Source organism: Eucalyptus grandis, chromosome 8 (genome assembly GCF_016545825.1).
Source record: "Eucalyptus grandis isolate ANBG69807.140 chromosome 8, ASM1654582v1, whole genome shotgun sequence".
NCBI lineage: Eukaryota > Viridiplantae > Streptophyta > Magnoliopsida > Myrtales > Myrtaceae > Eucalyptus > Eucalyptus grandis.
In genome coordinates, this window is record NC_052619.1 from 52636408 (window position 1) to 52660593 (window position 24186).

A 24186-nucleotide genomic window follows, 5' to 3' on the forward strand; every position below is an offset into this window, starting at 1 on the left:
TTTTTCTCTAGGCTTATTTATTACTTTTAGCCCATGGTAAACATTTTTATGGATCGAATAGCTTTACGTGATTCAAACATTGGAAATTACAGAAACAAATTTCCCAAATATGATTTTTTTTTCATCAAACTAAGAAGGAAAAGCATGAGGGGCAATTCCATTTTTTTTTTTTTTCATTTTTTGAGAGAAGTACTACCCTCTGGAACAAAAATGTATGAATGTCTGCACCATAACGTTGTTGATGAATCCAAACCAATAAAAGAAGATGTTGATGAATGTCAGATTTTTATGCCAATAGACCATATAATTGATACCAATAAAGAGATCCAAAGTGAATAATCATATTCCTTCATATTCTTTCTTGTCCTGAAAAGGAGAAGATCAAAAGTGAAATGCCAAAAAGAAGGTTGACAACATAAGTTCTCAAGTGCATAGAGAAAAAGGAAAAAGCAAAACAAGAATATATTCCATCCCACGTTTGGTAAAGTTAATATTCCATTTTCACGAATGATAATTATTATTTATATTACTGGAAGTAATTAATTAATGAAGACCGAAACATCAGGATTAGAAGGGCAAAGTCAAAGTCTACAAAGACTTGGACTACCAACCGTCCATGATGAACCAACTTTGCTCCGAGAAGGATTCACACCCATGAATGAGCCAAGTCTCCGAAGACCTAGACGACCAACGGCACACGCTAAAGCATTGGCGGGTCTTCTTTTCCACATTAGGATTGAACCATCTTCTTTTTCTCTGTTTATATTGCTTTATTTCTTTTCATTATCACTCTGCTTTTTTTACGAGATTTTCGTTGGATTCTCGCCGTGAATGACGGTTGTGGTCCCGGTGGGTTAATTACCTTGATAGTTGATTGATAGGCGGCCACCTTTTGACCAATGATTCTTTTTCTTTTTTGGGCACAGCAGCACTTTCCTTTGAGGATACAGATGAGTTGGGGCTTCTATAAGGGGGCAAGAGCCTCAACCCCAAATGCAGAAGGCGCCACTAATTTGGGGGCAAAAGCTTATCTCAATCCTAAAATTTCTACACCACTTATTCCATTGATTTTTCGCGTTAAGAAACGCAATAATTTGTCAACTTTGATAGGCCGGAGTGATGTTTCGAGGAACCATTCTTATTAATCAAATTTTGTAGCAAACTAGCCCACGACTCTCTCTCCATATTCATCCAATCCTCCTTGGCTTCTAAGTTCAATGATCTTCCTTTGTAGTTCCTTAATTTTTCTGTAGGAAAGAGCAAAGGTTTAGATAGTTAAGGCCCTCATCTATATGAACAGTCTTTCTTTTCCATTCAAAAGAGTAGGAGTCAGGCAGTGGGATCCTACCTATGTTCTCTTCTTCTCCGAGCTTTTGAGCTAATGGAGGAAGCTTAATTTCGATTTGAATGGAAGGAATTTGATTTGAATATTTGTGACAAGACTTTTGGACTTTCGATTACTAAAGCAAAAATTTAGTGGAGTATAATCAAAGCTAAAGCTACTAGAAAGCAAATTTGATCTTCCATTCATGCTTCCCCAAGATCTTTTTTTTTTTAAACTCATCGACGTGAGTAATAACTTTAAGCTTAGATTTTTTTTTTTTTTTTTGAGTCACGCTCAGATTTATGCCTGAAAAGACTTAAGAACTTATAAATTTTAGAATGGAACATTTTTACACCTCCAGATTCAATGAGATTTTGTTTTCTATCATGAAACATGGAATGTTTAATATCACAAAATTGATTTAGAAAATAAAAAATACTTGCAAACAAATACCATATGTTCATAAATGCTTTGATGTTTAAATAGTCTAGCCAATTATATCATCAATCAATAGAAAAGTTTGATGCCGTCTAATTTAACTAATTGGAAAGTATGAAAGTGCCGTATATATGTGATTTTTGGTTGCATCGAAATACAATCGTTAGACTAAAAGCTGCATTAGCTACCAACCTCCAAAAAAAAGACAAGGCCCCCCGCAGGAAACGTCACGCGATTAAAAGGGCAAAGTCAAAGTCTACGAAGACTTGGACTACCAACCGTTCATGATGAACCAGCTTTGCTTTGAGAAGGATTTACACCCTGAATGAGCCAAGTCTCCGAAGACTTGGATGACCAAAGGCACACGCTTAAGCATTGCCGGGTCTTCTTTTCCACATTAGGATTGACCCATCTTCTTTTTCTTTGCTTTTATTGCTTTATTTCTTTTCATTATCACTTTGCTTTTGTGACGAGATTTTCCTTGGATTCTCGCCGTGAATGATGGTTGTGATCCTGGTGGGTCAATTACCTTGATAGTTGATTGATAGGCGGCCACCATTTGATCAATAATTCTTTTTTTTTTTTTTTTGCCACAGCAGCACTACTCTTTGAGGATACAGATGAGTTGGGGCTTCTATAAGAGGGCAAGAGCCTCAACCCCAAACGCAGAAGGCGCCGCTACTACTCGCACCACTCCATCCACCAACCTCCCGGCGGAATCACGACAGTCGCAAGTGATCGAGCCTCCAGAAGCTCCAGGTTCGGAGGCACCGTCTATGTTTATCTTTAATGTTCCAGCCTGCGGTGAGTTCCAAAATCGTGACGATTCGTCGCTAGTCTTACTAGATTCGCTCGATTTTGGGTTCCACTTGTTGAAACTCTTCAGCCCAGCTAAAGCAGACTACACAAGGTTGCTTGGTTCTGGTTTTTTATTCCTGAAGATGGCCTGGTTTCCTCACTTCCAAATATTCCACAGTATTGTAGCAATAGTCTGATTGGAGACTACCTTGGCTTCTTGTACTTACTCCATCCTGATCTTGAGCTATAGCTCTCATCTCTACTATTCCACCATTTACCAGTGTACTTCAAGCTTGAAACCTTATGGTTGCTGACTAACAAATTATTCATAAATTACCATTTCTTAAGAAATTTAGTAAATTACAAGATTATCAAAATTTTACTGACACAGGCAAAGACATGCGGTCAGAGTCCTAGTAGTCTCCTCCCACTCTTGAAGCTCGATCTCTCCCCCGGATGAACCATATAGCCAAGAGAAACACTTGAAAAATTTCATCTGTGCTGTTAAGTAAAGTACCAGCAACATTAGAAATTTAACAACATACCAATAAAGTAGTAAATTACCGACTCCGACAAAATTTTATGAGTGTGGTAAGTAGGTTACAGACACAGCCAAGAATTTACAAACACTACATGGAAGTATTAAATTACCCACTCTCAAATTTTACCAGTGTGTTAAATAAATTACTAGCAATATCAAGAATTCACTGACATATGAGTCAAGTGGTTAATTACCAACTCTTGTTACCAGAATCATAAATGAATTACTGGCACATACAAGAATTTAACAACATTTTAATGAATTAATATATTACCAACTCCTTTGAAATTTACTTACCAACACTATAAAAAACAATTCCAATATATTAATGAAGTAGTTAACCAACTCCTACGAAATTTTATCCATGTGGTCAATAAATTGCCAACTCTTATCATCAATTGGTTTTACACTTTTTCTTAAGATGAAGTTGAAAGCAACAGGATCCTCGAATCACATAAGGTGATCAAATCATAGAGGCGGAGTCAGGTAGGCTAGATTTAATCTACTTAGACTCATACCCCTGTTCAAATCCAATTTGAACATCGAGCTATACTTGAAGTAATGGCTACAATATTGGCACTTAATTTTTATTTTAACACATCAAATGAATAGCAGTGTATTAGTATTTTATTTTCAACTCGGAATTCCTATAGACTAACGATCTCACAATGTTTGCAAGTCCTTGGCAGAAAAAATTTCGACACTTTTAGTATATTAAAAAGTGGAGGGGCACGTCTCTAGGACCAATATAAAACAGAACTAATTTTCAAGCTTAGATATGAGAGGAATCTTCTTCTTCTTCTTCTTCTTCTTCTTCTTCTTCTTCTGCTTCTTCTTCTTCTTCTTTTCATAATCGTAGTCTATGAAGTTGGAGCCCAGTGCTAATACCAGAATCATTTAGTGTGGACATTTTTAATTTTGAGATGCCTGACAATGATGGCATGTGCCTCACCTGATTTTATAGAGTAATTATACAGGAAGCTAATACTCTATGTCCACTTCTCCCTAGATAGAGCAAACTCTTAACCACCACGATTAGATTATCAAATAAATAAATTATATCGGAAGCATCTACGAAGTTGCTAGTGGACCTTGTATTATGCATTAGATGCTGAATAACACTGAACCATGCTATTATTTGGTTGTATATTATATAAGTTCCAAACATTATATATCGTTAACTTTGTCAATGTCCAATCACATTGCAACATCATTTCAAAACAGTACCACCGTGTCGTCTCGTGTGGCATATTTAGTCATCTCGGAGCTTCTAATCGGTGTCTTGCAGTTGACCATATAAACAAGTAGAACGCTTTATCAATACAAATAATCATCAATATCACTAGTAAACAAATACACCAAATCGTCTGGCATACATACAATTGCATAAGATATGTTTGTATGTTACTGAGAAATAGATGTCGAAACAATGTTAATAATCTACTAAAGATTTAGGTTTTTTTTTTTTTAATGAAGTTACAAATATAAACTGAGTCACTAGTAAAAAATATGTAAGGAACTCGTAATCTACTAGAGGAAAAAGAAAGCCACTTGTAAAAGCAAACAACTATTCGTAACCTGCAAGAATATTTCAAGTAGTTAAATCAATTGTTTTGTCAACACGTTACTAACAATAAAATTGCAACGCAATATCGAAACAAGGTTAATAATATAGTAAGGATTTATACTTGTAAAATAGTTATTTGTCTGTACATTATGGCCGTTAACCAAGACTACTAACAAAGCATGCAATCAACTCGTAATTTACTACCAAAAATACTTGCCTACTTATAAAGACACATGATTGCTCGTAAGTTACAAGAGTATTTTCCACATGGTAAATCGATTATTTTGTTCACATGGTATTTACAAATGAACATTGCTACTCATAAATTCGAAACAATGTTAACACCATATTTGGATTTAGAGGGGTAAAAATAGTTATTTTGTTTGTAAGTTGGAACATCAATCGAGACTATTAATAAACTATGTAAGCATTCATATTCTACACTCAAAAATACTAACCCATTTGTAAAATCTAAAAGAAAAAAATGGTAATCCACTATTTGGTTTGAGGGTGAAAAAACTATTTTGTTGATAACTTTCTAACAATTGCCCAGAATCACAAGTTATTGGTTAATTTTTTTTTAATAGTTATACTTTAAGTTTATAATTGGTTCTTTAAATCTAGCATGCACAAAACAAAACTCCATTTTTGGTTAACGTAATTTTGGAAATGTGTAAGATTTCAAACTATAACTATCCCACCACATGAATAACTCTGGTTAATATTTTGATCCATTCTAGAGAGAGTGGTGGTCATATTTGCAAAAGTGACATTAAGAAGAAACAATTTATTTTGTAGAAATTCGAGAAGTGTGAAACTTTTCTTTTTAAAAAGAATGCCTTGCATTGTGTTTATGTCAAATGAGAACATGTTCATGTTCTTCCCTTAGGATTTAGAACTCCTAGGAAATAATTTATGTTCTCAAGATTTGAGAAGAGTAAGCCGTTTTATTTAAAATGAAAACTTTGCACTGTGCTATGCCAACGTTTTCCTTGGGAGATTCAAAACTCCTTCAGGTGTTAAAATGCCCCTCGAGATTTAATACTCCTATGTTCACATGCATTGTCAACTTTGATAAGCTGGAGTGATGCTACAATGAATCATTCTTATTAAATAATTGTAGCACACTGGCCCACGACTCTTTGCATATTTAGCTAATTCAGGCTACCAAGTTTAATGACCTATAGAGATCTTCATCATTTGCAAGTTAGGCTTCTAAACATTTTCCATCTCTAGCTACCATTGCTTTTGCTGATATACTGTTTGGTATTTCTTGAAGATCCGATCAAGTGAAATCAATGGAGAGGAGTGCAAAAAAACAACGTACCTATAAAAATGATGGAATAGTAGGGAGCGCTTCTTTTACTCACACTACGAAAGAAGGTCAGGGAGTGGTTAATTCATCAAGATATGAATATGAAGTATTCTTGAGTTTCAGAGGAAAAGATACTCGAAGAGGTTTTACTAGCTTCCTTTACACTAGTATGATAGATGTGGGAATCCGCGTCTATAAGGATGACAAAGAGCTCCGCAAGGGGGAAAAATTTGGCCCAGAACTTCTCCGAGCGATTAATGAATCAAGGATCTCAATACCTATATTTTCAAAAGGTTATGCATCTAGTGCATGGTGTCTCAAGGAGCTAGTCCAGATGGTCAAGTGCCAAAAAATTAGGGGACAAAAGATTATGCCAATTTTTTATGACGTGGCACCTTCAGAGGTTCGACACCAAACTAAGGGTTATGAAGAGGCCTTTCTTTCACATGAAAACAAGAAGCGGTATGATGAAGCAACTATACGTGAGTGGAAGGCTGCTCTCAACACAGTTGGGGAACTAGATGGATGGGACTTGCAAAGCATCCCCAAAAGGTGATTGCCTCTATCATTCCTTTGATGTGCCTTGTATCATTAAAACTTGATGTTTCAATTGGTTTCTTTTCTAGATTTGTGTTAGTCTTGTTGAAATTGAATTTTATGCTATTGAAATTATACAGCAAAATCACTAAATAATGGGACAATCAATTTTTGTCCTTTTTCATTCCCAGCAATTTTTAACATTTTTTTTTTATTTTCAGTTTAGGTCATTCATTAATCATATGTTCCAATGCTAATTCATTTAAAATGGTAGTAAATCCTTGTAGAAAGCATTTCAGAATAGGTCTTAGTTTTCACTTTGGTCTTGTTAGAACATAGTTTGGTTCAACTCAATTTTCTTACTCATTGCCATTTGACCTCCAACAAACATTAGGGAAGAAGGTGAGATCGTGAAAACAGTTACCCAGGAGGTTTTCAATGAGTTGAAAAAGGCTTATTTGGTGGTATCAAACAACTTGGTCAATATGGACGACCATGTGGATAAAATCATGGAAGAGATAGGTGCTCACACAAGTGAAACACGGATTATAGGAATTCATGGGATGGGTGGCGTTGGAAAGACAACAATTGCCAAAATCATCTTCAATGAGCTTTCCAACAAGTACAACAATTGTTGCTTCCTTTCCAACATCCGTGAAACGTCAAAGCTCAAGGGCATTGAGTACTTGCAGCAGCAGCTCATCTCCAACATCCTCAAGAAGAAATGGATGGATATAAGAAACATTGATGATGGGATTAAGACCATTAAAGATAGGTTGTCTAATAAAAGTCCTCATTCTTCTTGACGATGTGGAAGAAAATGATCATATGGATGCACTTGTAGGCAAGCGTGATTGGTTTGGTAAAGGAAGTAGACTTATTATTACTACAAGAAGGAAAGATGTTCTCCATGTTCCAGAAGTGGACTGGAGGTATGAGCTTACAGGCATGGATGCCCATCAATCTCTTCAACTTTTTAGCAAACATGCCTTCAGAAGAGATTCTCCTATAGACGAGTATATCAACCAATCCAAGAGGGCGATACACATTGCTGGAGGTCTTCCATTAGCCCTTGAGGTCATAGGTTCACTTTTATCCACTAAAAAAAAAGAAAAGTGGGATGCCACATTGAAGATGTTAGAAAGTGTTCCTCATGAAAAGTTCAGAGTAAGCTGAAAATAAGTTATGATGCATTAGATTAGATCGAAAAGCAAATATTCCTTGATATAGCTTGTCAATTCATTGGATATTGCAAAGACATTGTGTTTTATTTTTGGGATATACCTAATTTTTCTCCGAAAGTAGATGTGGAAGTTTTGCAGAACATGTCTTTAATAAAGATTGGAGAAGATAATATATTGTGGATGCATGATCAACTCAGAGACCTTGGAAGAGAAATAATTCGTCAAGAAAGTGACATGAAATAAGAAGCAAATTGGGTGTGGAATCCCAGGAAGGATTGGATCTTGCTAAAGAGCCATGAGGTAAAATTCTTTGTGCAATACATCTCCAAGTTACTTATGGACATTTTCTTTTCAAAAAGGCAATTATTTTTTGTATTCTCTAGCATCGTCGTGACCTACTCAACCAATATTTTTGCTCTTTTAAGATTAAAGGAATATAAGTACTCAACTCAACCCCTTAAAATAGTGAACTTGAATAAATGTGTTTCCCTTCAACTCTTTTGTTTTAAAATTTTTCCTTTGGACAGGAAAAGAAAAAGTTGAAGCTCTTCATCTCAAGTTTGACGGTCAGCATCATTTTACCTATGAGGACTTTAAGAACCTACCCAATCTAACGTTCCTTGAAGTTGACATCTTTGAAGGAAAAATTGTTGTGGAAAAAGGAGCTTCTTTGTCTCAAATGGCCATCAAATGTTCTTCCAACTAATGTATTCCAGAAGAATTCAAATCTCCTTCCAAAATTACAATGGCTTTCTTGGCATAATATTCACCCAACATTTGAGATTGCAAATTTCTCCGTAGAGAATTTGATTATCCTTGATCTATCTCGGAGTGAAATTACTCATGATTGGAAGGGGTGGAGCCACATGAAGGTATGTTATATGCTAGACAACATTTATTCTTCCGTTTTATTAGATTCAAAAGTGAACTTTGCATGATTTTTCTTTCACAGGTGATTAAGAATTTGAAAGTTCTGAATTTGGACTATTGCCAATGCTTGAAGAGAACCCCCAACTTCTCAACTCATTCAAATTTAGAACATTTGATCCTATCAAACTGTGACTCATTAATCAAAATTGATAGATCAATTTGTCAGTTGAAACGCTTGGTTTTCTTAGATGTAAGCGGTTGTTGGAGTCTTCAGAGGCTGCCAAATGAGCTGGGAGATCTTGCAAGCCTCAAATACCTATCTCTAAGTGGATGCTCGAGTTTGAAGAGGCTTCCGGAGACAATCGGGAATTTGGAATCGCTGATTGAGTTGAACATAAGTTCCACGAGAATCAAAGAACTACCCGATTCCATCAAAAAGTTGAAGAATTTGAAAATAGTGAATATCAAGTATGGTGACATAGGCAAAATACACGATACCTTTTGGACAATGGAGAAACTTGAAAAAATAACAATCATCCTGGAGGATTATCATTACGGGGGTTTACACGTGAAATTTGGTGATTGCATCTATGAGAATAAATCCTTGAGGATCTTGAGATTGTCAGGAGTGGAAATACACGCCCTACCAAGGCTTCCTGAAAGTCTCATCGAATTAGAAGTGGAGGAGTTGAGGGTGGACACGTTTCCGGATCTCTCAAATCTCGCTAACTTAAAGGTATTGCATCTAGGCTTTGGCCCACCTAATTGTGATGGGAAATCTTATGGGCTTCTGGAAGAACCGATACCACGGTGGATTGGGAACTTAAGCAAATTGGAATCTCTGAAACTCTCTTTTTAGGGGGACCGCCTCATCGATAGACCTCGAGCCTCCCTCCTCATCCGCGTCGCCTCCCGAGGCTTCCCTCAAATTTATCCTCCTTACGTCTCTCGTGGTTGCGACTCACTTTGCTCGATGGATCTATCGAATTTGAGGAAACTATCGTCTCTCGACGTTTGCTGCTCTGCAGTTGCAAAGATTGAAGGCCTTGGTTGTTTGGAGAACCTACGAGATTTGAACCTTCACAACGTCGGACAGCTGGCGATGCTACCTGATCTAAGCAAGTTAAACAAGCTAAGGCGTATTAAAGTATCGATTGTGCGTAATCTGGTTGAGATTCAAGGCGAACTACCGCGGTTTTTGGATGAACTTACAATTGGTTCCCGTGATTCGTTACAGGAGTTCCCCGATCCGTTCAGCATAATGGGTAAGACACGTGTTTATGTGTTTGTGCGTGCTGGCAATCAGATGTTTGAATATTTAAGTGGAAATCGGTTGCAGCTTTCTGGCATTAAACATATGCAGATCCCTGATCTAAGCAATATGGATGGAATAACACTTCTTAGAGTAAAATCTTGTCATAATCTGGTTGAGATTCAAGGCGAACTACCCCAATCTTTGGATTGTAACATTGAAGAATCTTTACGAAGTTCTTTACGTCAGATGTTTTAACATATCTTCAAGTAAGAGATTGTCATAAAGATTCGAGAGATTGTATATTGACAGGTAGAGATGAGTTGAATATGGTTTTTACATAGAGATGGACATCGGTTGCTGCTTCGTGGCTTTAAACAGATGCAGATCCCTGATCTAAGCAATTTGGACGGAATAACAGATCTTTCAGTAGTAGATTGTCATAATCTGGTTGAGATTCAAGGCAAACTACCCCAATCTTTGGAATAATTGAAGATTGAATCTTGTGAATCTTTACAGAAGTTGCCTGATCTATCAAGCTTGAAGGGACTGCGAAAGGTTACAATAAGACGTTGTGGGAAATTAGCGGTGGAGGAAATTTCTCAGCTTTGCTCGGAGAAGTCAATCAAATTTGTGGGAGAAGACGATGAAGAAGACAAATCACCGGATTGGGCAAGAATACAAAGATATGAAAGAAGACGACATGAAGAAGACAAATTTGTGGAAGAAGACAATGAAGAAGACAAATTTGTGGAAGAATACAATGAAGAAGATGAATAAGTGCACGTTGCACTTGGAAGCTTTTTGATGCACGACCACAAATTGTTCCCTTGTGTTCAAACCTTAAACGAATTGAGGTAAGTACCAATGTTTTCCTTTTTTGGCAATCAAATTCTTTCACAGATATGAACAGAGAAGTTTTGCATGCACTTTTTAATGACCTTTTAGCGGATTCTTGTCTGAAAATCTGATGAAGGTATTTAAATTATGATGCCTCCGAACAGCCAGAGGGCTCTTAATTATGTACAAGTATTTGTGTTCTTTTCCTAGTTTGGTTTGGCTTTTTTAGCTACATTTTCTTAGGATGGTTTCTCCTAGAGGTATGCATGTCGATTGCATCATTTTTATTTGATATGTAACAAATTATTAGAGATCGTTGTTGATTTGCTGCTTCACACATATTTTGAAATTGATAACCTCACTTCGCATGGGAGATAAATTCACTATGCTGTAAACAAATAGATGGAATGTGTGTTGGAAGGTCATACAACTATGGTTCTCATCCTGGGACTTTACAGCACAATCAACTCATTGTTGCGACTTTGAAGTAGACAGACACTCTGTATTGCCATGCTTAAGTTCAGTTTATTTTTCAGGAAAGGTGTGCTTCTTAGTGGGATTTGCAAATGTTATGGAGAAGTCATAAATGAGGGAGCCACCGCAATTCTGAGATTACCAGTGTGGCAGCACTGGCTAAAGCAGCAGCACCAGAATATTTTATCTCAGCAATGATGCCTTCAATCATAGCAATCTTTGACGGGCACACTGACAAAAATCATTCTGTGCAGCAAACATCGCCTACAGGAGTAACTGAGAGAATGCAGCATTCGCTGTACCAGTAGAGAAGGAGCACCCTTTTGCTGAGACTTGAGAATTGCACTCACTTACAAAAGATTGGTAAGAAAAAGAGAGCACCTTCCCTTGGGGCTGCCTTCAGTAATAGAGCTGTGCATTTTGAAGCAATATTGGCACTGTTTCTGTCATGAGAACCACTCAATTCCCGGAAAACACTGGCACTGCCACCAAAGTCAGTTATGTGTCATATGCTACTCACTGCCTCAGAAGAACTTTCATCAAGTAGTGTTGGCTCTTCCATGTATGTGGAACCTTTCGTAGAACCTAGTGATCATAAAAGAAGAGCTTTGCACAAGCCAAGCATCAATTTGAGAAAATCTTCCATATTTTTCTCATGCACAAACTCCAAAAGGTTTCCAATATGCCATACTACTTTCAGCTGAGAAAGCAACTTGGGATCCATTTCCAGAGCCGATGCCAGAGCCACGCGCAGCTCAACATCATTCACATTTGCACAGGACAGATCACCAAGTGAAAATCTGAAGCAGTGGCTGACTGTCTTTGGTTGTAGAATCTCAGAAATTTTAGTCAAGTTGAACTCTATGAGCATCGGAAGGAGCTTCTGCACACACATTGGTATAGGGGTCCTCATCCTCAATCAAGGCTGGGCAGAGAGGGAGAAATTGCACCCAAGTCTGCCAGCTTATGCTTTAACTCTGGAGTTTTGATTAGGAAAACGAACATCGCATCAAACAGAATATTGAGGGACAGAAATCTGGCATCAACATCCTTGTTGCCCTTACACAGAACATCCAGACTCAGCAGAATCCCACAGATGAATACGTCAGAGCTTTCAGGAATCCAGTATGACTCCTCTGTGATGGACTCAACGCTTGCATTTTGAGCTGGCAATGCAAGTTCTAGGAATGGATCAGATGTTGTGCTCTGGTTTTCTTTTCAATCCCGAACTGCTCTTGGATTGTGTTTGTAATTAGTGTGCTGAATTATGCTTTGTGTGAGTGTGAACCATCTAAGTTTTGCCTGTCTAGTGTTTGGTGATCATGTGCAATTTTGGTGTTTGATGAAATGAGCTATGTGCTTGAGATTGCGTGTGCTGGAATGTCGCCTTCAAGAAGCACCTGAAGCTGAAGCTGAAGCGCAAGGTCTATTGCAATGGCTTCCTCTCTCTCCGCACCTCCACCGGCAAGGTACCTTCGCTTTCACTACTAATCTCTACCACTGATGTCCAGCTCAACCCGATCAGCAATTTAGTTGCCTTTGATTGGGCTAGGACATGATTCAGTTTGATTGGCTAATCTATGTCAAAATGGCAGTGGCTATCGAATTATTACCGTTTTTTCCCAAATTTAGCTTGCTCAATCGAACTGAACAGCAGCAGCTTGATGCTGCTTAGGATTTCATTTTTTCTATCATCACGGATTGTTCTGTTCTGTGCTTCTGATTGTAATACTCGCCGTGATTGAGCTTGTTTTGAGTAGATTAGTCCATGCTGTGATTGATGGTCGGATAATGCCGTATCATGGCAGCGAGCAGCTGTTGGAATGCAGGATTTTGAAGAATGATGAAGTTATTTGTTCCGGTGAGTCACTGATTTCAATGCTTATTTGGTTGATGTTGGAGAGCCTGAAGGAGGACAAAAGCCTCTAGATGATACTTATATTCACAGCCTGATTATTGTTTGGCAATTGGATTTATAAGTTCCCTCTGCCGAGGGTATTCCTTGCTTGTCTTCTTCATAGTTGTTTTGTTGGTTCAAATCATCAGTAGGTGCAATGTGATGAATGTGAAGTTCTTGGGTTTGGTTTGTTAAAAGTCCAAATGGGTATATTTTACTTATTGTTTGTCTTGGAAAAAAGAGCGTTGCTTGCATACAAATACGCATAGACCCTCCTTTGTGATGCTTTGCTTGTTTTTCGTCTCGGAAATTAAATATTTGTTCTTTTGCTTGCTTAGAACAGCTACTTGGGTAGGGTTAAATATATTGATTGATTTAGAACCTAGATGTAAACATTTGCAATTGATCTACTTTTGCTTTTGTTCAATGCAACTGATCTTTTGAAACTCCATTTTTTTCGTTAAAGTTTTTCCTTTTGTTAACCTTACTTTCAATTGATGCAGAGCTTTGGTTGAGTTTCTGGATATGAGGTTCACTATAATCCCCTCTATGAATTACGAGGTGTGTTTTCCTTTTAGCTACTTAAATCCTTTGGCATGGAATCTACAGTTGTATTGCCTACATAACTTTTCATTTTCTGCAGATGCTCCTAATTCCTCAGAAACCGAAAAAGAAACACTGGTTATTTTAGAAGAAACTGATCGCTTATGATGTTGCAACCTGCCGGAAATGGGAACCAAATTGATACCGTCCCTATACCCTACATATATAGATTCTACATCCCAAATAGCACAGCTTGCTTTACAATGCTTCCTAATGACTTCTAACGAGCAGCCTTCGTGGACTAAAGTCATGGAAGAACTGGAATCAGTACACTGGAATAGAATGGGATAGTTAAATTCACTTATTATGTCATTCTTACTTCATGTGATGTAAGTCAAAGTCTGTTGTTCCACACTTTTCCATTTTTCCCCGGAATAATCCTGGGCTTTGAATGTTCATTTCTATTGTACCCAGCAGTTACTAGGAGTTGTCTTCTCTTGTAAGTTCTTTGGAATATCCATGACATGTATATTAATACATGCACCGCTTTGTGAATTGAGATGTGATTGTACTTATGTTTATGAGAGGAACAGTTCTTTAAGGCTAATCCTCGATCTTGTTGGCAATCTGAGGTCCACAGAAGAAGTCCATTGCTCTTCAAGAGTCCGAGCTCTTTAATTTTCTTGCATGCTTAGGCTTTGAACATGAGCAAAAGCTCATTTTGGTTGCCATCACGAATGTGTTTATGTGGTGCTTGCTCTGCAATCAATCTCCAGGAAGTGCTAGGCGGTTCAGTCCATTCTCATAGTATTTTTGAGCTATGAGACATGGTTGGGAAATTGATGGAGTCATTTAAGGCAAAGTGCTGCTCAGTTGTCCATTCAGAAAGAGCAAGATATGACTTTTGGTGCTGTCATGTTGCAGCTAAGACATGTCTGATTGTTTTGTGCTGAATAAGAGACATTTCTTATCATATGCCAGTTTTAGATAAGACTTTCCATATGACATCATAAATGACTAAATTTTATTTTTATATTCTCAGTAACTTAGCCCATTGGTTATTATACTTTCTTCACTATTTGTAAATCTGAGGGCCCTATTATTTTTTACACTTCTCATGTAATTTTTTTTTTTTTTTTGAACTTGTTAATATGTCTCTTTTACATCACTCTCAACGCAAAAATATAAAAGTTTTCATCATTTTTTTTTTTTTTAAATTTTAAACAAATTAAAAAAATTGATTACATCAAAGAACTTTCCAAATATATGTTTATCAAATAGTATTTTCCCAATGTTACTTCTCAAGTCATTTTAAATTGCAAATTACCAAACAGTCTTTGCATTTCACATAACTCCTTTAGGCTAAGGGCCTTTACATTAGCCAAAGGCTTTCCCCAAAAGTCAAAGCAAACGCACCCATAAATGGGTACTTGAAATTGAGCTTTATGCAGACCTTTTGCTTGATTGTTGTTGCCCTGCTATGTGACCCACCATTTCGTGTAAATCAGCGATATAGTCGTCGTCATCATGGCTGAAGCGCTCTTGGAGATCCGGCCTCATGAAGTCAAGTTTATCTGTGAGTGTATATAGTGCTGTGCGTTTGGTTCATTTTTATTTTGGAGCTACATTCAATTTGCGTTGCTTGCCTCCTGTTTTACTAGGCAATTAGTGAAGGGGATGATATTTCTTTGTTCTACAATAATTTGCTTGAGAATTTGTGGTTCAACATCGTAAATAATGGTAAAAGAAATATCTTAAATAAGAGCTTCAATGGCGAGTATGAATCGGTTATTAATCGCCCTGTTTTTCAAATTCTTTTCCTTGTGTTGTTTTCAAATTTTTGGTTAGGTTCTTTCTTTTTGCATAGTTTCTATCCTCGCACCACAAACTCTTAGAGTGCCTTGTGAGGTGAATTTCTTTCTGGAGATAAAGTAAGTGAGTGTTGTAACCAAATGACTGAGAATGATCGGTAGAGAAAACCAACACGCAAAATGAGATTTCGTTGCTGCATTATGTCTTCAAAGAAAATGTATGATGGTCCATTTCATCACATCCTACTCTAATGTCGTGCCCCGTTAAGTTCTTTTATCTGAAGCCTCTTCTCCATGTTTATGCAGTTGAGTTGAGTAAACAAAGCTCATGCTTGATTCCGCTACGCAACAAGACTGATTGGTATGTTGCTTTCAAGGTGAGGATTTTTTGCACCTTTTCATTCACCATGATCGTGCTTTACTTTTTTTTCAGGTATGGTAGGCGAACAATTTTCTTTCAATTATGTATTCTCTTGATGTAGTTTAACTTTCAGAGTAGGACATCAATGCATTAAAAGCTCTCTACTATGGAGAAACATTATGAGCTTTATACTGGATATCCAAAACATTCCAGGTTAAGTCTACATCTTTGAAGAAATACTGTGCACGACCAAATGTAGGCATCATCAAGCCAAATGGAGCATCTGATTCAAAATTGTGCTGCTCAAGTCCAAGGAACATCATGTTCACATACTTATTAAAGCCACTAACATACTTGTGAGGAGGGACACGCCTACAGTACCTAAATTAGCTAAATAATTCTTTTGCAATTTCTTTGCCATGACATGTCAATTGGACTTTATTATTGTTGGGTTACAAACTACTTAAGGTAGAGTCAGTCTAATTGCAGCAAGGATCATCTTTGAATAAGATTTTGAATGCCTACCATAGTAGCCTAATATACATCGAGATAAAGGAAAACCACGACAAGCCTCAGAAGCTATGTCCCGATACTTCAAAAGAATTGGAGTAGGCCTTTCATCCTATCTTCTGTTTGATGTAGTTACCATGTAAGCACGACAGGTAGCTCCAACTATCCTGTAGTGCAAAGATAAGTTTTTGATACAGGTGAAGAGGACTACTGACATGGTAGGTTTTGCTGCTATATGCTCCATAATCTTCCAGGTCAAGTAACTCGAGAAATTTTCTTTTAAATTTTCAAATTGATAAAGAAAGTGGTAAATACATAGATGAGAGGAAGATAAAAGCAGTTCTAACCAGTCCAGTGGAATCACTATCAGTGCTGCCAGATTATGGAGACCGGAAGCAAGATTCATCTTCCAGACTACCATCCCAAAGGATATCTCACCTGTTGGAGTCGAAAATGCGTCACCTTTTCTCAAGGTATTACTGCCAAAAAACATCAATATGTCACTTTATTGTCTTTCTGGATTGAGATGGCATTGTATCTAATACATGTATCGGGGCTTTGCCACAGCCTTGGCTAGGCTGTATGTTATTTATTTGTGAATGGAAATCAAGTTGCTGCACATCATCTATAAATTGATCTACCTTTTTAGCAACTAAATGCGAGTGTATGGGATATCTTTTTTCTCATATTAACTGTACGTGAATCCATTTCTATGTCTCAGGAAAGATTGGAAATCATAGAATATGACTTCTGTTCTTACTCTTATATTCCAGAAGGATTGTCTTTTGATGCCAGGATCCTGAAGGGTTGGACGTGTCAGAGGTTTTAAGGAGTTAAAATCAACACTCAACGAGGTGATACAAAGTTGAAAGAGGTTAGTTTTCTTCCCTTGGTTGATTTGAATTCAGGTCTACTTTCACCAGTCAAATCACTGGGAGGACGGTTTCCCTTCCACTACACAAGCCACCCTTGATTGCCCATTTTATACAGATGAGGACAGGAGACAGAAGAGGGGAAGAATTATTAAAAGGAAGAAAAGAAAACTTATAAAAGGCATAGGTGTTGAGTTGGGAGAATTGCAAATTCAGTCATAAATTTATTTGTATGAATAATCAAATAATGGAAAACATGTTTGCTCTCTCATATTCTTGGTTCACTGCTACTACTGACACATTGGTTCTTATGAATATCTGGTGCTGCATGTATTGAAGATTACATTTTTGTTTACTGAGTAAAATGGCACGAAATTGTTATTGCCAAGTCAGAGTCACCCTACTATCACCAGGGACTACTCGAGTTTGGTACTGCTGCTGCTACTGCTATGTTAGTGTTGTGTCTTGGAGAGGTGGTTAGAGATAATTTAGGCTTGCTGACTTGGGGTCTTTCTTGTGATTTCTCTCGGGTTGTCCGAGTCATGGCATATCCCTTAGCTGATATTATTGTGGTATCTTTCGTTGTGAACTTGCACTGGAGTTTGATTTTCTCATTGTTGGGATCCGTCAAAAGGAAGATTCTGTCCTGTAAGATACTTCCTCGAAGATTAAGATTTCACTGCCTTAAATTAGTTTTTTTGTGTTACAAAACTCTTGAAATAGTATATTTGTATTATATTTACCTCCAAATTAATTTTTGTGTAACTAGCCTAACGTGACTCATGAGATTATCTATTTGGCCCTGTCCCCAACCATGGGAAGAAAAATACAGGAATTTTGGAGAAAAAGATGGGGTTTTTTTGAGCGAAACATGTTAGCCAATCTACATAAGTTACAGTAGACCAAAAAATTAGAGACTCTCCGAGAAGTTATCAAATGCGCCGTCGTTGCGGTGCTAGTTGGAGATTATCTCTTCAGATCGGGCTGCCCTCGGGGGGAGAAGAGGCCGATGGGCGATCTTAAGATTCTGTTTTCATTCTTGCATACAGTGAAATCACTGCTGAAGGATGAAAGGTAACAAAACTCGATCAGATTTTGCTTAACGGAAACAACATAGCTATTGTAAGAAACAACTTCTTCCTTCTGCTGGTAATTATATTGCTATATGTTTGAGCCCTTGCCTTGATAAGGGCATGGTCTTGCCTAAAGTTTTGGTGATCTATCAACTAGTAAGCAATTGCCTTAACCAAACAGAAACAATCAGCCGCTCTGAGAGATTCCTTCTGATAAGACTCAAAATGCTTAGACAATGTATTGATGAATCATTACTGGTCTTGATTTTGTGATAAAAAGGTCATCATCGCCTATTCTTTACAATCTGGTCCTTTGTCTCAATCAACCTTGTGTCCACCTCTTGATAAATATAAAGCACAAGTGGTGTGGCAATTATGTTACCGAAAAGCTAGAATTCTGCTTTCCAGTGCTTGAACCACTTAAGTGACGATGCCTTGCTTTTTGTCTTAATGCAGTTAGCTGGTGTCTCCCCTGATCCAGAATGAGTTGGGTTCATCCTCTAACCCCAGTGGTTGATTATGTAGTTACTTTTAGTTGTTGGAAGCCCCATCAGCAACATCATTTGATTTTATAACCCTCTTTTTATGGGTTTATGAATCTGCAACCTTAGTCAATTGAGCTCTTATTTGATTGAGCTCATGTGTGAATGTCTGATGCAATTAGCTCAACAGATGGTGCATGATCACATCATCCTATTATCCAATATCTATGTTTTGCTCAACTAGAGGGTGTGACAGTTGTTGTCATGCTTGGTGCATATTGTTCCTAGGTTTCATCTTCCAGTGCATTGTTATTGAAGAACCTATCTTGGCTTGTTTTAGTGTTCTACAGTTTTTGGCCGTTGACTGCATAATAATATCTGTATTTCCTCCCACAGAATATGGTATCTTCGTGGTGGCCTGCTATTTGACTACCCTCTCTGTTTTATAGTACATTCTCAACCTAAATGCAGAAGGGTGTGTTCCCAATATCCACTTTGTAAAAGATCAAAGAATTCCACTTATGTATTTGTTGCTCTTTGCTTGAAAAAATTCTACTTCATTATGCAGTATGGTTCTGGTACCGAGACATCAGGCCGAAGATGTGCACTGTACTGCATACAGCTAGATGAATAATGGACGTATTTTGCTCCAAGAGATTTCAATTTTCCACCCAAGTAGCTGTAGTTGCTGCATGTTGCGAAAAGATCCATGCCCAAAGCGAACTCACTTGTTTTGACCATGCCCGGTTTTTTGTCGTTCATGTTTTCAAAGTGGTTGGCTATTTGGGTGGAGTGCTGTTTCTTGTTTTTGCGGTAGTGACATTCATCGGAGTTTTCTAGAGGTTTTCAATCTGCTGAAAGAGTGAGCTCAGAGCTCGTGAGGTGTGATATTGCTTGCGGACTTTGGTTAGAGCGACAAGATCTAAATAGGCTGGAAATAAGGTGCTGAAGATTCACCATAGGCCTCTTCTTTATCGCTTGTTTCATGTATATTCACAACTGCAAACGAGCTTGACTTGAGGCATGTGAAATGAAGAGTAAATGCTGAGAACTTTGTCTAGGCATTGGTGCAATTTTCTTATTTGAAGCTTTATTGGCCATCGAATCTCATCATCATGAACAAGTTTGCAGTTTCATTCCGATTTTGATTAGTTCGAACACATGGTCCAAGATTCTTATAAATGCTATGTAACAGAATTCTCCAAGTTGGATCCAAAGTTACATACATAACCCAAAGTTACATACATAACATGATGTTTTTGTTCTGAGATACTAATACTAAAAGACAGCTTGTTCTGAGTATGTCGATATTTTCCGATGACTAGTATGGTTCTTTTTCATTCTTTTACCCCTTTCACCGTAACACATGGTGCTACAACAATCGTACCCTTCAAGAACAACGTAGGTTGAGCTGGGAAAGCAGTTATATCTCAGTAATTGGAAGATTAATGTGGGACTAGTCAAACAGGGGATCATGATTTTCCCTGAATATGACGGATACTCCCGAGGTGGTCATTTAGTTAATTTGATTGTGGAGACCAAATGGAAGAGGTATTGAGTATGTAGGGGATGAGTAGAAGAAGAATTAACCAATTCAATCAAGAGTGACTTCAGGCTATATGGTGTTTCCTTGATTAGTTTCTTATTCACAGAGTTAGTCTACACAAAAAAGCAGTTTGATTTGACTTCAGGCTATAATTCTAATTGCAATTTGATTGAGCAAATAAAATGCATACATTGCAGTCAAGCCTACACAATTTATTATGACATATCCTCCCGAATCAATGCCTCTGCTTGCCAATTTGCATTGCCATTCTCCTAAAAATCATGCAAGGTCTACTAGGGAAGGAGCTCATCGCTTCTCACAAATTCTTTGGTCCTTTAATTCTTCTTGGAATTGCATTCCTCATGAAATGGAAATCCTAGATTCAATGTTAAGACAAAGTTTCATCCAAAATTGGATTATAATATTCCAAATGAATCACATTAGGCTAGTGATGCTTGCTGAATAATATGTAAAAATCACAATGATTAAGAATGAAAATCACTAGATTTCAATTTGGAGTAGTGATTGAGAAATCAAACTCAAACTCTTGGCCTCTATTCCAACCTTCTCAATTAAAGTATGGCTAGTAAGAATGTCGGACTTGATTTTGGTACTTTTACTTTTTTCAAATTTAAAGAATCGCTTTGACGTTTCATGCATCTCAAAATGGTGTTGTGAGTAAGGTATTGCATTTGCTTTAAATTAGTTTTTTGTGTTACAAAACTCCCAAAATAGTATTTTCGTTTAACTAGCCTAACGGGATTCATGAGATTATCTCTTCGGCTGTCCCCGAACCATGGGAAGAAAAAGACTGGATTTTGGAGAAAGAGACGAGGTTTTTAGAGCGAAACACACTTGCCAAACTACTTTAGACCCAAAAAAGAAAAAGCACACTTGCCGATCTACGTAAGTTAAAAGAGGACCAAAATATTAGTAAATTCCGAAAAGTTTTCAGATGCGCCGGCGCCGTGGAGGTAGTCGGAGATTATCTCTTCGGATAGGGCCCGTCGGCGGGCGACAAGACGCCGACGGGACGGTGGTGTGAGGTGGCGGAGCTCGGCGGCCTTCTTGAAGAGGCCCTTTGCGCCTCTTCGGGTAGGCCACGATTCCCTCGGCCGAAGAGATAATCTCTGACTACTTCCGCGGCGGCGGCGACGGCGACGGCGACGTGGTGCCGCCGATGGGTGTGACTGGATTGAGGCTGAGTGGGATTCTTGCGCGACGAAGGAGGACGTGGAGTCCCTGATCGGCGAAGTATGACGCCGTTCGTGATTTTGTACGCAAAGAAATTGGAAAGATCTGGGAAGAATTCGTCTGCGATGATCGGTGCTGGTGAAGATTCCGGAGCTGGGTTTGGTTGTAATTCTGAAATTTCGGCCGATCAAGAGATGGGTTCCGTTTTTGAGAGCTTCAAGGCTCGTTGCCAGGCTCTCTTCGTGGACTTGCGTTGGAGATGGCGACGGCTTCTTGACTTCGCCGGATAACTCGGCCATCGGCGGTGGAAGCTCGGGAGAGGAGTCGACGCTCTGCGATGAAGGCTATGGATATAATCCCGACCACTTTCTTACACTTGAAGATTTGGATGTTCTTCTGTGATGTAAATGTGAAATGCATGTGATTGTTCTTATTAAACTGCACCGTACAGAATACATGGAGTGGGTCGTGTTCAAATTCATCTCTTTTCAGATGAGAAAAGCATCATTTAGTCAGTTGTTTCGTGGCTGAAGTTGGGGATAGAGAGGATTTATGATTTCAGTGGTATTTCTCTTTTGCTAGATTGTGAAAGAGACTAGCTTTTATTTAGACTGTCTCAGTATGGGGATGAATTGACTGTCAGGGGTGATGAATGGCGGTGCCAGTGAATGCGAAGCTTTCCACTGTCTGTGGAGTACTATTGCTCTTTAGATCGGATAGTTAATGCAACTAATTATCTGTTCATTGATGACTTCTGTGGGGAAACCTCAGAAAATAGTTTTAAAGATGTGGTTTTTAAACTGAACTTACAACTGTGATGCACGTCTTGAGGGAACATCAGACAGTTTGTGCTTCATATCTTTCGGGTAGTAGGAAAAAGGTAAAATTTCTGAAGGAACACAATTAAAAGCATTGATTTGGAAGTCCTGTTATATGCAGTTCCTTTCGTATCCTTCTCAATGGACTTTGGTATAGACAAATAATTGGGAGAATATTGTTCGCTTGCCTTGCCTTTATCATAATTATCTATACTCCTGTAAGCATCTTAATGACGAAGATCATCATATACTTTACCATGCCATTGGTTGCTCATTACGCTTTTAAGGGGTCTGTCTTTCAAGGGATCAACCCAGTTCCATCATCAAAGGCATTGTATTGGAAGGCAGATTGCAGTGCTTGTATGTTGCAGATGATAAAGTGACTGTATTGGAGTCAGAGAAGCGGGCTTGGGAGAATCTGCTAGAAGCTCAGGCTATCAGAGAAGCTGTAAATCCTTGGAGAAATCATGATGCAGAAGCAAAAAAGAATTCATAGTGCCACCATTGTTGAGTTTGTACCTGGTATGATTTCTTCTCGAACGCTCTCATTCAACAAGGAGAGAACTTTCTGTAAACCATGCTCTTGATGGAGAAGTTTGATAACATTCAAAACAAATAGGTCTAGGTGGTGGAGCTATTTTGCTATTTTACTCCTTTTAGTTAATGTGTAATCCATGTATTTATGAGACATTTTGGCAATAGGTCTTAATGCCTCTGGCTATTAGACTTGTGCATTGTAATTGATGGGATGATCACACATTAGTTTATTGGATTATGTTTTATTCCTTTTGCCCTTATAAGTTGGCAAAGAGTACCTAAAATTGGATGACCATATGTACTGATGCTGGAAGCTGTGAGTGAACTTTTAAACAACTGAGATCGTGTTTTGGATGCTTGAATATTGTCTGCAGTACGCCAGACACATATCTGCACATTGCTCCTCTGTCCTGGAATGAATTTGGAATATCCTGAAATGTTTTGAGGCGATTTTGTATTTGGCTGCTTGGCAATTAATCTCCTGTTCAGTGAGTGAGATTTCCTGTATGTGAGTTTTGGAAATTATACGTTTTCTTGGCATTGTTCAGTATGCGCTTCCCTGATCATCGTCCAATGGCTGTTAAGAGTTGGCTGCTTGCTTGTCGCATATGGCGACATGGATTGCATTTTTTTTTTTTTTTTTTTGGCTTCCAGAACTCAGTATCTTTCATGTGCTTTATAGATATGAACGACCGGAGTTCGGACTCTGTCATGTGCATTTCTCTCCGCAGTTTTATTTATTTTGCATGGTGTTGGATTGGGAATATTCGTGTAGGAAAATTTTTTATGTCTGAATGGCAAATTTACTATCATTTACTACTGGGGCCGAATTTTCCTCAAGAATATCAAAGCAGCGGTTCTATGCAATCAGGCTAGTAAACGTAATTACTCAGGAATGAATAGTGAAGAGCCGGTTACTTTGTTGAGTTTCTTGTTCTTGTTATTCTTTTTAACTCAAGCAATTGTTTAGGTCAAGAATGTGATGCCTTTAGATGATTCAGAATTAACACTTAAAGAACCAGGACTCACAGAAAATTTCATTTCGCAGCATTGGTCAATGACCAATCTTAATTGAGCTGATATGTAGACTTTATTTGGTGTGCAAAAGCTGATGAATGGTGTAATTTGATTATATCCTATCTCTCACATAATGACCAATCTTAATTGAGCTGATATGTAGACTTTATTTGATGTGCAAAAGCTGATGAATGGTATAATTTGATTATATCCTATCACCTCACAAATGTGAGAAAAGTCGTGATGAAAAAGGATTTTGATTAGATAATGTGATTACATCCTATCACTATTCTTTCACATTCAGATCGATTTAAAATTGTCTCTTTTCTACTAATCATGTGAAGCAACGAGTGTGTTGCAAGAAGAGAGTTTATGATTAGATGCT

At 37.9% G+C, this 24186-nt stretch overlaps 2 protein-coding genes and 2 long non-coding RNA genes across 12 annotated transcripts; all 4 read left to right on the forward strand.

The window, feature by feature from the left end:
* Positions 1-2350: 2350 nt before the first annotated feature.
* Positions 2351-7613, forward strand: LOC104417446 (disease resistance protein RUN1). 2 transcript variants are annotated; one of them, XM_039299262.1, is made up of 3 exons: positions 2351-2566; positions 5948-6535; positions 6915-7613. In XM_039299262.1, exons 2-3 carry the CDS (start codon positions 5967-5969, stop codon positions 7324-7326), a joined length of 981 nt encoding a protein of 326 aa, XP_039155196.1. In that variant the 5' UTR covers positions 2351-2566; positions 5948-5966; the 3' UTR covers positions 7327-7613. The 2 variants fall into 2 exon arrangements, with proteins under 2 accessions (XP_039155196.1, XP_039155195.1); XM_039299261.1 differs by having other exon boundaries at positions 2351-2521.
* Positions 7614-8382: 769 nt separating this feature from the next.
* LOC104414979 (disease resistance protein RUN1) lies at positions 8383-10044 on the forward strand. Its single transcript, XM_039299330.1, has 2 exons — positions 8383-8576; positions 8657-10044. The coding sequence occupies exons 1-2, from the start codon at positions 8571-8573 to the stop codon at positions 9431-9433; spliced, it is 783 nt and encodes a 260-aa protein (XP_039155264.1). The 5' UTR covers positions 8383-8570; the 3' UTR covers positions 9434-10044.
* Positions 10045-10586: 542 nt separating this feature from the next.
* LOC104414812 lies at positions 10587-14187 on the forward strand. Of its 2 annotated transcripts, none has more exons than XR_005545722.1 (5): positions 10587-10683; positions 11203-12609; positions 12901-13001; positions 13541-13598; positions 13681-14187. It is a non-coding gene; the product is annotated as an uncharacterized LOC104414812 (long non-coding RNA). The 2 variants fall into 2 exon arrangements; XR_005545723.1 differs by having other exon boundaries at positions 12949-13001.
* A 602-nt stretch (positions 14188-14789) lies between these two features.
* Positions 14790-19066, forward strand: LOC104414972. Of its 7 annotated transcripts, none has more exons than XR_005546080.1 (3): positions 14790-16735; positions 17036-17136; positions 17253-19066. It is a non-coding gene; the product is annotated as an uncharacterized LOC104414972 (long non-coding RNA). The 7 variants fall into 7 exon arrangements; XR_005546079.1 differs by having other exon boundaries at positions 18664-19066; XR_005546077.1 differs by having other exon boundaries at positions 14790-15768; positions 15874-16735; positions 17036-19066.
* Positions 19067-24186: the final 5120 nt, after the last annotated feature.

What these genes read in the sequence shown, in the direction of transcription:
- LOC104417446 (XM_039299262.1), top strand. Translation starts at nt 5,967, where the DNA reads ATGGAGAGGAGTGCAAAAAAACAACGTACCTATAAAAATGATGGAATA. An exon ending in TTGCAAAGCATCCCCAAAAG is followed by an intron (nt 6,536 to 6,914) that starts GTGATTGCCTCT and finishes AACAAACATTAG; the next exon opens with GGAAGAAGGTGAGATCGTGA.